This window comes from Saccopteryx bilineata, chromosome X, assembly GCF_036850765.1.
Source record: "Saccopteryx bilineata isolate mSacBil1 chromosome X, mSacBil1_pri_phased_curated, whole genome shotgun sequence".
Classification (NCBI taxonomy): Eukaryota; Metazoa; Chordata; class Mammalia; order Chiroptera; family Emballonuridae; genus Saccopteryx; species Saccopteryx bilineata.
The window spans coordinates 97,687,873-97,703,175 of record NC_089502.1 but is presented as its reverse complement, the minus strand read 5'-3'; the positions used below and the strand labels follow the sequence as shown (position 1 = coordinate 97,703,175).

Sequence of the window (15,303 nt, the reverse complement as noted above, 5' to 3'; positions counted from 1 at the left end):
TTCAATAAGTCCTAGAACTTGTATTTCCATTACAGGTGGAATTTACACCCACTGTGGTTTAGAACTACTCATAATTGTGGCTCAACTTTTATTTGGTTATTGCCAATTGTCTCTCACTTGTACGGTTGCCTCTCCATATAACCTTCAAGAGGATGCTGATAAAAATAGCTGTGCTTCCCAAGCAGGCTGTACTCTCAGAGCTTACCATCCAGCAACATAGAACCCCAGTGTTGCCCCAAATCACTGCCATCATTCCACTTTTAGTAGTAATTGTGCTGTTTATATTAATACTTGCACAGAACAGATTCCTTTTTCAAAAAAATTTTTTAAAAAGATTTTACTTATTGATTTTAGAGAGAGAGGAGAGAGAGAGAAAGATGGTGGGGAAGGAGTGTGAAGCACCAACTTGTAGTTGTTGCTTGTTGTCTGTGCCTTGACCAGGTAAACCCAGGGATTTGAACTGGAGACCTCAGTGTTCCAGGTTGACACTTTGCCCACTGCACCACCACAGGCCAGGCCAGAACAGATTTCTTAAACCTCAAATGAATATTTGATTGTGCCAGTTATTTGAAAAATTAAATGATGGGGATGTTTGAGTTGAAAAGGTATGAAAGAAGCAGTAAAGGAACTTGCTTCTCGAAGGTAGGTAAAAGAACAGAAATGCTAGTTCTGGCTTCATTTTCCTCTGCCCACCACCCCGACCTTCCTAAACCTGATAGGGAAACAAGGTACTACACCCCCTGGAACACAATGCAGATACCTGGGTCAGGACACCAAGAGCCCTCGGCTGGCTAGTCAGGAAACTCAACCAAGCATGGTTTCCCCAGATCAGCTTTGGGGGATCTGGAAAGTTCGTTTTACAGAAGCTTTCTGTAATATTCTCTATAAATCAATTTGGGTCTATTAGTATCCAGACTACTTCAGAATAATTAATCTACTGAAAGACACTTAGAGAAAAATTACAATAAAAATTTCAAAAGAAAGTTTATATCACTTTGAGTTGACCTACCCACAGACATAACCAAGCTGTTTCACTTTGGGGATTGATTTGCTGCCTTTTGGATTTATTCAATTTCTTTTAAAACTATTACTTCCCAGTATAACTTTGACACTTTGGTGATACAGGATGTTTTATTCTGAACTCAAAAGAACTAAAAGCTATGGTTTTAAAAAAACATTTTCCCCTTATTTCAACTCGTTTGTACAACTAAACATATGTCTTCTTGTTTGTTATTAGGATGGTCCAGATTCTGCTGGAGGAAACCGGACAAAGCAGGAGAGTGCGTGGCTTTTCAGGCTGTGGTACAGCTTTGATCACAAGTATCCTTTTAAGTGGTTTCCCTGAAACACTGATGATGAAATCCTGTTGTTTAACTGCCAGTGAATGACTTCTGATAAGTAAGCAAAGACCTGTGCTTGCTACAGTATAGTCAGTCCTCTCTTGGGACTCATGCAGTGATCATTCAACCACAGGTAGTCCTGGTAGGTATCTCTCTGGCCACGAGGAATGTTTGTACATCATTAGGTTAGTCAACCCATATCCTGATAGACTAATGTGTTTCTTCAGAGCTTTGTATACAAAGGTAATAAGCCTTTGTTGATGAATTGGTGTGGTCAGAAAGGAAGTGGAGCTTGGGCAGTTAATCTGTGTGTAGAAGCTAATTTCTAATGGCTGATTCAGGCCTTAACTGAGCCACATGCAGGGCAGATTCTGGTCTACTAGATTTATTTGGTCCCAGGTGAAAATTAAAAACCCAAAAGTTACACTTTCATGGTTTCTTAAGTTGATGTAGTGACCAAATGGATTAGTAGCAAGCTTACATATGGTCTTTGGAGACTTAGAAAATATTTAGTATTTTTTATTGAAGTATAAGATATGTATAGATAGCATATAACATATGTATAGAAAAGTACACAAATCATAAGTGCTCAATCCATTATCACAAATAACATTTATTTATTTAAAAATAAACATATTTATTTAACTTCAAACGGATCAAGAAGCAAAATTCTAGGTTCCCTCATGCCACAACCAATTACTACTTCTTTATCTTCCCTAAATATAATTACTCTCGTGACATCTAGCAACACCTAAGTAGTTTTACTTGTTTTTTAACTTTGTATAAATGGGATTATAGAGTATATGTTAGTGTCTGGTTTATTTGATTTAACATCATTTGTGTGATTTATCTGTGTTGTCATGTGTCCCATGTGCCATGTGTCTAATTCATCTATTTTCATTGCTATATAGTATTTCATTGTATGAATGTATCATAATTTATTTATCTGTTGTTGATGAATACATAGATTCTTTCTAATTTGGAGCTGCCAAAAACACTCCTATGAACATTCTTGCACACATCTGTGGTTCATGTTTACATACATTTCTATTGGGGTTATGCCCAGGAGTGAAATTGCTAGGTCATAGGAAATGCATAGATTCGGCTTTAATGAAAGTGCCAAACGGTTTTACAAAATGATTTTATCACTTTATACAAGTCTTTCTAGTGTAGCTCTAGTTGCTCACATCCTCATTGACTGTTGGCATTGTCAATCTTGTTAATTTTAGCCTTGCTAGTGGGTTTGTAGTAGCATTTCATTATGGTTTTAATTTGCATTTATCTGATGACTAATAAGATTGAGCACCTTTCCATAGATTCCATAGGTTTACTTGGTATGTTCCTTTATGAAGCACCTGTTCGTCTCTTGCCCATTTTTCTGTTGGGTTGTCTGCCTTCTTTGTACTGATTTGTAAGAGTTCCTAATACATTCTGGAGATATGTATATCCTCCCCCCACTGGGCTTAGTATTTTGTGAATTATATATGATAAAAATAACTTCCCTACTTGTGACTTGCATTTTCACTTTTAAATAGAATCTTTGATGAACAAAAGGTTTTCATCTAATTTATTGTTCTTTTTTATCCTGGTTAGTAAATCTTTGTGTCCTGTTTCATAAATCTTTCTTTACTCCAAAGTCATGAAGCCAATTTATCTTAACTTTTAGAAGATTTATTTTTTTCTTTTGTGTATCTCTCTCTCTCTCTCTCTCTCTCTCTCTCTCTCTCTCTCTCTTTCTCTTTTTTGAGTGACAGACACAGGCAGTGAAAAAAGTATAGAGATAATTTGAGATGCTTTAAGTGAGGTTATCATTCTTCAGAGATAATTTAACTTAGATTGTATCAGTGAATAGGTTAGGGGCCTTAGCAATTCCAGATCACTTTAGCCCAGTCAAGAATAAAGTAAGTTTGAAGCTGTGCTTCAGTTCCTGTGAAGGTTAGTCTGTTTTCTGTTTACCCTTTTCACTAGGGTTCCAACCTAGAGCCTAGGGTGTTTATATAGTCTTCTTCAGAAGGCTCTGGGCACCAGATTCACTATCGCTTTTAGCCTGCTAGATGTTCAGCTCAGCTGCTGAGGTGACTTTAGGGAAAATATGGCTTACCAAGTGCCAGGCTCACCTCTTGGGTACCCTCCTCCAGATTTTGGCTCTCTTCACTGTCATGGTATCTTTCTGATTCCATTAAGCAGAAGATTTAGTTGTGTTTTTCTTGTTTTATTTTGCCCAGCTTTTCAAGGTGTTCTCAGTGAAAAGTATGGTTTAAATTACTATTTCCTATCAACTGAAATAGAACCCCAAGGGATTTCTTAAAGCCAAATGAAACTGCATCTACATTGTAATCCAGAATGCATATTACTCACTGGGCTTAGAAAGGCTGTAGAGAAAATAAGAGAGAGTTCACAGGTGAGTGACAAGATGCTGAAGTGATAAGAAATTGATTCTTGTCAGCATTTAATACTTCACTTTCAACAATAGATAGATTATCCAGACAGAAAATCAATAAGGAAACATTGGACTTGAACTTTATTTTAGATAAAGTCAACCTAACAGACATGCACAGAACATTTAATCTAACAGCAACAAAATGTGCATTCTTCTCAAGTGCACATGAAACATTCTCCAGGATAGATCTGTATGATAGATCACAAAACAAGTCTTAGAAAATTTAAAAATATTGAAATCATATCAGATATTTTTTCCACAATAGTATGAAACTAGAAATCAGTAACAGCAGTAAAACTGGAAACTTTACAAATACATGTCCATTAAACAACACATCCCTGAACAGAACAAGCAGTGGGTGGACATTAAAGAATACTCTTTAATAACCAATGGGTCAATGAAGAAATCATAGGGAATTAAAAATATATCTTGAGATTAATTAAAAGGGAAACACAACATACCAAAACTTATGTGATATAGCAAAAGAAGTTCTAAGAGGGAAGTTTTATAGTGTTAAATACCTACATTAAAAAAAAAGAAAGATCCCAAATAAACAACCTGATTTTATGCCTCAAGGAACTAGAAAAAGAGAACAAACTAAGTTAGCAGAAGGAAGGAAATAAAGCTTAGAGCCGAAATAAATAAAACATACTAGAAAAAATAGAAAAGACCAACAATACTAAAAGTTATTTTTTGAAAAGATAAAATTGAAAAACCTTTAGTTAGACTAAGAAAAAGAGAGAGAAGATTCCAAAATTAAATCAGAAATGAAAGAGGAGACATTATGACTGATACACAGAAATACAGGGGGTCATAAGAGACTGCTATAAATAATTATACACCAAAAATCAGCCTAGAAAAAATGGATAAATTATTTGTTACATGTATTAACATGTTTATAGCAGCATTATTCTCGTAGACAAGATATGGAAACAACCTAAGTATTAATGTATGAATGGATAGGGAAAATATGTATATATGCAATGGAGTATTACTCAGCCTTAAAAATTAAGGAAATTTTCCCATTTGAGACAACAAAATTGAATGTTAGAACACTGTTGTACATGATCAGAGTTCTAGGATGAAAAGACAAAGTCTGAGGCTAGAATTTTACACCCAAACTGTTAATCAAAAGAAAGAGGGGGTGGCTTTTAGGCATGCAAGAATTCAGAACGTTCACCACTGTGCAGACACTGTAAGAAGGAGGAAAACAAAACATAAGGATCAAACAAAACAAAATCCGACTAAGGGAACAATGTTGAAGAAGCAGTGATGTGTTATAAGTCATAAAAAATGAACAAGATAAAAAAGAAATGAAGATTTTATTTAGCAGGACACTCAAGTGTTCTAACAAAGTTTAAATGACATTGCATTATATTCCAATAGTGTTCCAACCACTCTACTTGGTTATAGTAAATAATATTAATATAATAACATTATTACAAAATCATTTTATGTTTTTAAAAAAAATTATTTTAGAGAGAGAGGGAGAGAGAAAGACAGGAATATCAATCTGCTCCTATACATGCCCTGACCAGGGATCAAACTAGCAACCTCTGCACTTCGGGGCGATGCTCCAACCAACCAGGCTATCTGGCTCTTCTTATTAGTTTTTAACAATTAGACTCAATTCATAGACAAAACATAGAATTTTTAAAAATTTTATTTAGAAAATTAAATTTAACAGGTTGACATTGATTAATGAGTATATAGGTTTCAGATAAACATTTCTATAGCATTTGAACTGTTGATTAAGTTGTATACCCATCACCCAAAGTCAAATCATCTTCCATCACCTTATATTTGTCCCTCTTTACACCCTTCCCCCAACCTCTCCCTCACTCCTTCCCCTACAATCCCCACCCCTGGTAACCACTGCACTCTTTATCTATGTCCATGAGTCTCAGTTTTATATCCCACCTATGTGTGAAATCATACAGGTCTTAGCTTTTTCTGATTTACTTATTTCACTCAGTATAATGTTCTCAAGGCCCATCCATGTTCTTGTAAATGGCACTATATCATCATTTCTTATGGCTGAGTAGAATGCCATTGTATATATGTACCACATCTTCTTTATCCATCCTGTATCGGGGGACATTTTGGTTGTTTTAATGTCTTGGTTACTGTGAATAATGCTGCTATGGACATGGGGGTGCAGGTGTCTTTATGTACCAATGTTTTTGAGTTTTTTGGGTAGATACTGAGTAGAGGGATTGCTGGATCATATTTACTTATTAGTTATAACATAGAATATAAATTTTAAATATCTGCTGTATACAATTAATTATAATAAAAATTAGAAAGAAAAAAATAGAAGACGCAGGAGTATAAATGTATTAAATTTGTAATCCCTCATAAGAAGGAGTTAAAAACCTCTGATTAAAGTTTATAAGTCAAGAAATAGGAAAAAAATGTATTCTATACAGTTATGATGGTAATTACCAAAACCAATAAGTGAGAGGGATAATTGATCTTTTATTTTTGCCCCTCTGACAATGTGAATATGTAAAAATTTATATGTACATATGTTTTTTTTTCTTTTTTAAAGAAGTTGTTAGAGGCTATTCTGTATTTGGGGAAGAAGGATGTTGTTTGAACTGCCTGAGTCAGGAAACTGGAAGGTAGCCTCTGGGTTCCCCTATGACTCTTGTATTAGTCATTCTATAAAACCCAGCTGCTGTCAGCTTCTGAGTTAAAGACACAGGAATACTAATAAGCCCATTGAGGCTGTTACCAGAAATGTAGTTAGAGGATAGGGGTCAAAGGGAGCTTGTTCTACTTGTAAAGAGTTCCAGTGGAGCCCACACATCCATCCTCCTTTGTTAATTCCCAACTAGAAATGTGCCTCTGGGCCCCCTCCCATCTTCTCCTGTACAGAAGCTTTTTCTTTCTTGCACTGCTCTAAATAAAGACAGGATGTGATGGTGCTTGGAGCAGTCATTCTCTTGGGTACAGATGGTTGTGACACATTCTTACCTTCCCTTAAAGTCTCTTGGCCATTCATTCCTGCATTTGAGGTGGCTCTGAGTCTTTACTTTTCTATATTGCTTAGGCTGTGGGTATAAAAAATGGTCATGGATCTATCATAATGTGACACATGCTTCATGGTGCTTCCAACACAGTGCTGCAGATTTGGCAACACAGATATCCACAGACTGACAAACACTGAGCTCTCCACACAGCAACTGACCTTTATGGAAGAGCAGTAGTCTCAACCGAGGGCGAGTTTGCTTCTTGGGACAGTTGGCAACGTCTGGAGGCATTTTTATTGTCACACCTGAGGAGGGGTTGGGGGTGCTACTGGCATCTAGAAGGTAGAGGCCAGGAATGCTGCTAGACAGCCTACAATATAGGATAGCCCCTTACAAACGAAGAATGATCTGTCCCAAAATGTCGACAGTGTTGAGGTTGGGAAAATTCATGTTGGAGAGTCTGGGAGAGAGGCAGCAAGTCGAGTGCAGAATAGTCCTGTATGGGAAGTGGGGTGATCTAGGTCTGAGTGACCTTTGTGAAATCATTTTACCTTGCCAAGTCTCAGTTTCCTCCTTTGTAGTAAGTAGCTCCAAGTTACCTCTAAGGTCCTGCCCACCTCAACCATTTTCACCATGTGACCTCTGAGCAGAGTTGTTTAACAATAATCTTTACAGAGAACCAGGGGTAGAGGGGACTCAGGGGCTGCAACATCTCCTTCCACTCCAAGTGAACTACCATATTTCCCCATGTATAAGATGCACCTTAATTTTGGGGCCTGAAATTTGAAAAAAATATTATATAAAGTTATTGAACTCAAGTTTTATTCATCATAAAATTCATACAACTCCTCATCACTGTCAAAACTCCCGTCCATTAGCTTGTCCTCATCTGTGTCTGATGACGAATCACTGTCTTCATATATTGCCTCGTCCTCAGTTCCATCTATGGCATTTGAAATGCCACAACCACTGTATAAGACGCACCCAGTTTTTAGACCCCAAATTTTTTGAAAAGGGGTGCGTCTTATACACGGGAAATACGGTATCTCCTATTTCTAAAATGTGAACTGGCTGTGTGTCAAAAGCTATTAATGCTGATTGAAGTAAAAATTCCCATTCAACACAAAAGAAGGTAGAAGGACATTCCAATTAATCAAATATTCATTTTAACTGAAAATTGGGAGTCACCAACCTGAAAATTAACAGTCAACACTAAAAGCTGATGGGGCATAGTTTAATCTTCGATTCAGACTTTTGTAGACTACAAGTACAGGCACACCTCAGAGATATAGTGGGTTCAGATCCAGACCACCACAATAAAGTGAGTCATAATATTTTTGCTGGTGGAGGGTCTTATATATATAAAAAAAGGAACATCTCTGAAGTGCAGTGAAGTGAAGCACAATAAAAGGAGGTGTGCCTGTACTTTCTGTATTGCACTGGTGAAATGGGGTAAAGAGGCTTTTGGTGGGTAAACTGTCAGATGATTTACTTGTTGGGATTTCTAAACACATTTTGTTGGGTGTGTGTTTTCTTTGCAGATATTTTTTTTCCTTAATTCTCTCTTTAAAGTTACTTGAAGCCCATCCTCACACACAGTGGGCCCCCATTAACCACCACTCTCCCAGCCTGTTGCGGCTTGCTTGCACGATGTCTGACCAGTCCCCAGGTATATGATGTAAGTATAGCATGCCAGGGCTGCATCCTTTAGCCTCCAAATTCAGTTTACTTCTCCAATAAGGTCATTACAAATGGTCAGCTTATGTATGCTTAATATGTACATTGTGCAGAGCAACAGAGAAACCATTTACCAGGATTATGGGATTCCTGACCATTAGCAGTTGTCATATAGTAGAAAGAACACTGGATTTGTAATCAGAACAACTAGACCAATAGATTTAAAAGTTAGTATTATTATTTCCGATCCTGCTGATGGCTTATTTAATAGTCTTTTTCTGAATGCTTAATAGTTTGCTCATTTTGGACCTCTGTCTAATGTGACAGTATGGGTCATTTAGATGTTTTTCAAAATCATCAGAGAAAAAGAGCACTGACCTGGCATCACCACTTGTCCCACTTTTGAAGCTCCAACTGATTACACCCTTCAACTTTGTATTTCATTGGGTTTACATGTTTTTTTTTTGCCTTCTGGCTCTAGTCTCTTCTAAACAGTTTGTAAAGCCTTCCATCTTAATTAGGTTTTATAAGGGTCACTTTTCATGATTATGTAATAGTGTGAGAACTAACCCACTATTAAAACTTTATAAAAACCCTTATCTAATCTGAAGCTTACCAACTATATTCCCTTGCTCGTTGATTAGGGACCTCTGAACTAGTTTGAACTCATCACAAACTCAGTAAACTTCCAGACACTTAAATTGAAAGTACTTCCCTCAACAATTTTAGAGTCTGCTTAAGTTTTGCTGCTGGGGATCATATTTGGGCTGTGGACTCCCCACAGACAGCCAAGTATGGGGTGACTTGAGCTACAGCTAGAATTACTCTCCACACTGCAGCTGCCACCTTGGGGCTACAGTCCTGACCAGGGTCTCTATCAGCTCCAGACACAGCAAGGCCTGTTTGTGAGAAGTAGAAGCAAAGGGTCTTTGGAAACTTATCTGAGGAACCCAAAGGTGAAACAGTGGAGGGCCTCCCTGCAAAATTTAGTATTGGGTGAGGGTCTCTGTTATGGCTGTTTTGACATACTGTAGTGTGGTCCTCACTAATCACCTATGGGGCATTTGTACTTCACCAAGTTTATTTGGGAGATATCTAAGATGTTCATCATTCACCAAATCATTTAGGATTCTTACCTGCTTAGAAAATAGTATTCCTCTACTTAAGAAAATGACCTCTGGTTATTTAAAATGTGCATGTTCCCACAGTGCATTTGTCTGCAGGTGTTTGCAGGATTATTTGGCTGTGTTTTCATAGCAGCCAGCAGTGGACTGCTAGTTATATAATTATACAAACCTTCAGCTTAACCAAACTTCTTTTGATCCTGTTATCTAGAATTTGAGGGACTAGATTGGTTTTATCACCTGCATATAGCATTCATGAAGCACTGACTTAAAAATCCCTCTCCACTGGGTTTTAAATATGCCCTTGTTTCTGAATGACCTTTCACTGGATACTATTTGGGCTTATCAATTTCATAATGGAATGGGTCAACCTTCGCTCTTCTTCTGTTGGTGAATTTTGGCCCTGCTACCTACTGCAAAGAGTTATAGGGGGCTACACTGGGGCTCTAACCAGTTCATCTGTGCTGCTGCTATGTGTGTGTGGAGGGGAGGCTTGGCCACATTTGCAGAATTACCTTTAGATACCATTATTTCAGACTCTTCTCTCTCTCTCAGAGGCTCCAGACTTTGAAAGCATGAAATTCATGCTAATGAGTCTCCCCCTGGAATTTGGATGCTAAGAACTCTGGGAAGAGTTGTTTTTATTTTATTTTATTTTTATTTATTTTTTTGACAGAGATGAACAAAAGCAATACTTAGCACATGTATGAATGGGAGAAATGGAATGTGCTAAAACAGGGAACATGATGTCATCTGTTGTTAAGAAAATTATTACAGGGCAGACAGAGTTTCAGGACATTCTAAACAGTAATGTAGAGGAGGAAATTGGGGGAGTTTGGAACAAGTTTTAAAATTTCTCTCAGCCTGACTCTTATTTAGTTGTACATTTGCATCCTGCCTCATTTCAATGAGGATTTGAGGCAGCAAGCAAGAGGAGTTGCATACTTGCTTTTTAAAAAGGCTAGAACATTGGTTAAGTGGACTCACATTGTGGAGTTTGGAGAAGTTGACATCACTGAGAAACAATGCAGAAAGCACGGATGTGCTTGTCACCAGTAAGGGCACAGAGGTGGGCTGGGACAGGAGCAGCAAGGTAGGCAGAACCCAGGAGTCCTCCCTAGGCCAGTGCATTTTATAGGCATTCATCTAATACCCAGTATGAGTTAAGCACCCCAAGAAAGGGTGCCAAGGAGAATGAGGTCACTGCTCTTTGGTGATCCCTCTTCTAGATGGGGAGTCCTGACATGGACATTGGAGAACCTGCCTGTGGCCTTGGGCAGTGTGACTGAGTGGGGACCATGAGGCTGTCAGGCAGGCAGGTTCAGGTCCTGCATGGAGGAGATCCTGTTGTGTAAAGTACAAAACACAGGACTGCAGATGTGCTCTGAAGGGTATATAGGAAATAGGAAAGAGCAGTTTTAAAATTGTGTTTACCATTCAAGAAAGAAGTCCACAGTGTTTGGCAGCCATGCAGCCGGGTCACGGGGGAGCACACCACCCCTTGTTTTGCTTGAACCCATTGGAGAGTGAAAGGTTGTGTCTGACCTCATGCTGCTTTCCTGGCACTGTCTCCCTGCCATCGTTTTGTCTCAAGTGATTGCCACTTGGCAAATGCCTGCCTTGCTCAGACTGGTCTGTTTTGCTACAACTGCTGCTTAGGATAAGATGCCATGCAAGTCCTCTTCCTGATGGATGACTTTTCATACCCAAATCCTGCTTCCTACCACCCGGACAACCTTGGGCAAACTTCATAGGTTCCCTTTCTTCTCTGTGACGTGTTTTTGTCCTTCGCAGGAGAGGGGTAAAGACGAAATAAGAGTTTATGTAACATTCCTAGCAGTCATATAATAGATGCTCAAGAAAAATGTGCCCTCTCTCTTTATCATTTGCTTCATCTACTTGAGGGCTTCCCATCAGGGTATTTCTGTGGGGACAGGAAAGAAATCTTGATAATGGTTTGTCCTCTTCTCTCCACTGTTGCCTAGTAGTTCAAATGTAAACCAGATGGTTTAGAATGGTTTGTGTAGGGCACGAGGCCCACCCAGAAGACCTTCCCAGAGAAGGGAGAACCTGAAACCTATTTACAGATTTGCCCAGTGACCTTAGCTCTTCCTCTCTTTGTGAGTTGGGAAGCTGAAATTCCAGGCCGGTTTCCCTTTCTTCCCTTTTGTCATGAATTGTCAGCCATCTAAAATCACAGGATTACCCCAAAACATATACATAACACATAGACACAGACAATGGGATGGTGATAAACAAAGGAAAAAGGGGGTGGGGTGGATGGAGCTGGGCAAAGTTTGGGGGAATGGTAATGGAAAGAGACTTTGCTTGGGGCAGAGGGTGCAGGATACAGGTGTGCAGATGATGTTTTGTTGAGTTGTACACTTGAAACCTGAATGATTTTGTGAATCAGTCACCCCAATAAATTTAATAAATAAAATAAAATCTCCATAATGAAAAAAAATCACAGCTACTTTCTGCTTTTCCAAGTCCTAATTCAGGCAGCAGCGCTCTATACTGAATAGCATACTACAGTTTATATCCAGTTATCATGCTTGAAGCTCAAGGCAGGGAAATTTCATGCTCCCCAGTTTCAGATGAGTTGAGGTTGGGATTGGCTGGCACTCTGGAAGATTCTGGTCTTCATTTGTTATTATTGTTGTTTGTTGCACTTATCAGAACCAAGAGCCACTGAGAGAGGAAGACTCTGATTTCATCCTAACTGAGGGTGACCTCACCTTGACCTATGGGGACAGCACAGTGACTGCCAATGGCTCTTCAGGCTCCCACACAGCCTCCACCAGCCTCGAAGGCAGTCGAAGAACAAAGAGCAGCTCTGAGGAAGTGTTGGAACGAGACCTGGGAATGGGAGACCAGAAGGTTTCAAGCCGGGGCACTCGCCTAGTGTTCCCCCTGGAGGATAATGCATGACTTTCCCCCAAACCTTGCAGCAATGGGGCAGACCCACTGGTGGCATGGGGCTGGTTGCATGCCCCACTGTTAAGAGTGACTGAATGGAACTAACATTTCTATTTTATTGAGGTCTGAAGATATCTTAACATTTAAAATTTAACCCAAGATACAGATTGTGGGGCTTAAGTGTCTTTAAATTGAGACAAATGCAGACCTATTCCCACTTTTTCATATATCAATAGTAGTGCACTGTTCAGAGTTAAAAACAATCGCATGCTTTATTGGTCTCTTAATTCATTCACCTGCAGTACCTGAACAAGGTGTGGTAAGTGCTGGGGGTCCCTCCCAGGAGAGGCATCATATCCATAAACAGCAGTGTGAGTCCAGCTGGATGCAGGAATATCGAGTGAGTGGAGAACAGGCTAAAAGAGACTGCCAAGGAAGGCAAGTGAGATTGGACCTCCAAGGATCAGGGGAAGCTGGTGTTAAATGGAAACATGAAAAAGCAATTGGATTGGATGGAGGCTCTGGCAACGAGGGCTGTGTGATAGCAACCTCATCTCAGGATTCCTGACTTCTTTTGCTACCTGTGTTTCCTCTAGACCAGGGGTAGTCAACCTTTTTATACCTACCGCCCACTTTTGTATCTCTGTGAGTAGTAAAATTTTCTAACTGCCCACTGGTTCCACAGTAATGGTGATTTATAAAATAGGGAAGTAACTTTACTTTATAAAATTTATAAAGCAGAGTTACAGCAAGTTAAAGCATATAATAATACTTACCAAGTACTTTATGTCGGATTTTTGCTAAGTTTGGCAGAATAAATCTTTATAAAACAACTTACTATAGTTAAATCTATCTTTTTTTTATACTTTGGTTGCTCCACTACCACCCACCATGAAAGCTGGAACACCCACTAGTGGGCGGTAGGGACCAGCTTGACTACCACTGCTCTAGACTGAAGATTGGCAAACATATCCATCAACATTTCAACATGGGGGAAAGAATTTTAATCCCTTCTCTGGAAATCTCCATAAAGAAGTTACTGAAATATTTAAAACCAAAGGCAAAATAGTGTTACATTGTTGTATTTTAATTAATCTGAAGCCAGGAGAAACTGTTTAGAACCTGATGACATCATTGTTAAAATCAGTCCATTCCTGGGGGCTGCTATATAAGCTAACTGCCTGGAAAATGATTAACAGGACTGAGATATGCACTGTGGGTTTAGAAATAACACCAGAATTTGTGGAGGGCTTTGACCTGGGAAAGAGGAGGCAGTAAAGCTGAAGAGGCACTAGGTTAGTATTCAGAGGAAAGAAATATCACTATGAAAAAAAAAACTGCAAAGAAAATGTAAGGTAGTATTCTAAAAACTGAGTGGGATTTCAAACTTCAAGCTAAGAAATGCATGAGATTTCAGTGGTGACATGAAAAATCAGAGGCGAGTCAGTGGAAAGCAAAGCTTTATTCAGTAGAAGGTTCTGGCTACTATAAGATGAAGAATGTAGATGTCGTGGCACTGGGTGCCCTGTAGAGAAAAATCTTTTTTTTTTTTTTGGTATCTGGGAAGCTTATACCAGCTTAATGTGTGAGTGTGGTCTGAAATTTAGGTTTTTAGTTTGGGTTCTTTTGTGGGTGAACTATTCTTCTCACCTGTAGTAAGTGAAATACTGAGGGACTTCTTGGAAAGGACGTTTGAGATTCTCCCTGTGTCTCTATGCTTCAGTGTTATTATAGTTGAAATCCCAGTTTCTAAAAAATGCTTTCATTAAATGTGGGCATTTTCCTTATTCCAGCAGACAAAATAGTGGCCCAATCTAGTGCACCCATCATGAAATCAGCCATTTAACCTTCTTACCTCACAGTTTTAATGGTTACTTTTTAAATAAGATATTGTTTCACAGTTTGTTTTTCAATTGATAATTGGTACAAAGCAAGAAAAATTGATTAGTTTGAGCCATATGAAATTGCTGGTATTCAATGATTTTAAGAAACAGAAATGATCACTTCATATAGTTCAATATAATAGAATTGAATGATTTTTATTCTCCTTTCCTTTCTATCTAAAGTGCATTTTTATTTGATGGTCATTCGTGGACTTTGTAAGTTTGGGAAAAGAGCTAAATGTACCTAAATGCTTTCACTTCTAGAAGCATTATGCTCATGCTGGGTGGTAAAAAGTAGGGTGCCACAAAGCCCAGAAACTAAACCAAGGCTGACTCCCTGATGCCAGTGTGGCATAAACCAGATTGAAACCGCTGTGTAATGGTGCCTCCAGCGAAACCAAGTTCCTCTGAGAGGGTATTTCCAAGTCGTCTTATAAACGTGTTTGGTTTCGGTTAGGGGTAGTTACAGTTCAGCGGAGCCAGATGTTCTAGAGCAGAAGTTCTCAACGTTGGCTGCACATTAGGATTAGCTGGCCCATTACAAAAATATATCAACACAAGGGCCTCCCCTCAGGGACCCAGAGTCAGTTGGTTTCAAGCCCGGCCTGGCTTCCGAGCTGTGTTTTGGATCCTCAGGGATTCTAATCAGCAGTTAGGAGTCGAGAGCTTTGAGTCTAGAACTTGAAGTGTATCCTACTTGAAACCTTAAAGAATGGCCTAGCAATTTTTTTAAACGCTAGTCATGTGGAACAAACTGAGTGTTGATCAATAATACAGACTGCGTAGCTGTGAGATTCATGCTAAGAATGTTTGCAGAAGCCAAGAACATACTACATAAAGTACAACTGAAAAAAAAAGTCACATTTAAAACCTTAGAGCATGAAAGGGAGAGGATGGCTTGAGTGTATTTTTTTGGGGGGGATTAAAAACCTGTCCTCTTTGCTC

General features: G+C 38.9%; 2 protein-coding genes across 3 annotated transcripts in view; one reads left to right on the top strand and one right to left on the bottom strand.

Annotated features, from left to right (window-relative positions):
- Window positions 1-14,634, top strand: part of SLC9A7 (solute carrier family 9 member A7) — a 178,709-nt gene extending 164,075 nt beyond the window's left edge. For both annotated transcript variants that reach the window (XM_066250377.1, XM_066250376.1), the window contains 3 exons: window positions 1,238-1,320; window positions 8,328-8,433; window positions 12,236-14,634. In XM_066250377.1, coding sequence (XP_066106474.1) covers window positions 1,238-1,320; window positions 8,328-8,433; window positions 12,236-12,487 — 441 coding nt within the window. In that variant the 3' untranslated portion in view covers window positions 12,488-14,634. The remainder of the gene's footprint in view (window positions 1-1,237; window positions 1,321-8,327; window positions 8,434-12,235) is intronic.
- Window positions 1-15,303, bottom strand: part of CHST7 (carbohydrate sulfotransferase 7) — an 84,226-nt gene that overhangs the window by 31,237 nt on the left and 37,686 nt on the right. The window lies entirely within an intron of this gene.